General features: G+C 33.5%; 1 protein-coding gene across 1 annotated transcript in view; it reads right to left on the bottom strand.

The window, feature by feature from the left end:
- Positions 1-550, bottom strand: part of LOC119591356 (mitochondrial ribonuclease P catalytic subunit-like) — a gene marked incomplete at its 5' end in the record, with an annotated part of 14,486 nt that overhangs the window by 2,260 nt on the left and 11,676 nt on the right. The window contains 1 exon segment of the mRNA XM_037940093.1: positions 438-506. Coding sequence (XP_037796021.1) covers positions 438-506 — 69 coding nt within the window.

Raw genomic sequence — 550 nt, 5'->3', positions numbered from 1 at the left:
CAGAGGTTTTGAACAATGAAGACATTGTGAATAATTGACTAGAAACATGAACATAGAACATGGGCTGGGAGATGGGTGTGGCTGCTCCGATTGCTTCTCCCACTCTTATTAAACTCTTCTGCACTATCAGATACCTTGATTATAAGGATATTAACCAAATTTTTGCCCAAAAACTTTTTTGCAAAAACCCTTTGGTTTTAAAAAAAAACAGAATCCCATAAAAACTTCCTTTAACAATTACAACTGATACCTATCAAATATGCTTAAATTAAAGTCAGAGATATGAATTGATAAGCTGTATCTTTTTTTAATTCTGACATATTAATTGAATTTAGATGTAATAATTAAAAACTTGCTAAATCAGTCACAGAATTGTTTTGAACTGCTTTGAGTCAATACTAACACACTAATATTATTTCTAGATTCATAGCCTTTACCTTGACACAATCTTGGTCCCTTGACCAGATCGAAGTGCTGCATATATGAAGAAGCCATCATCCTTGGTCCTACAAACAGAAAGCCATAGCTGGTTGAAGTAGAACTGTATGGT

The sequence above is a fragment of the Penaeus monodon genome, chromosome 28, assembly GCF_015228065.2.
Source record: "Penaeus monodon isolate SGIC_2016 chromosome 28, NSTDA_Pmon_1, whole genome shotgun sequence".
Lineage (NCBI taxonomy): Eukaryota > Metazoa > Arthropoda > Malacostraca > Decapoda > Penaeidae > Penaeus > Penaeus monodon.
This window is presented reverse-complemented; position numbering and strand designations above follow the sequence as displayed.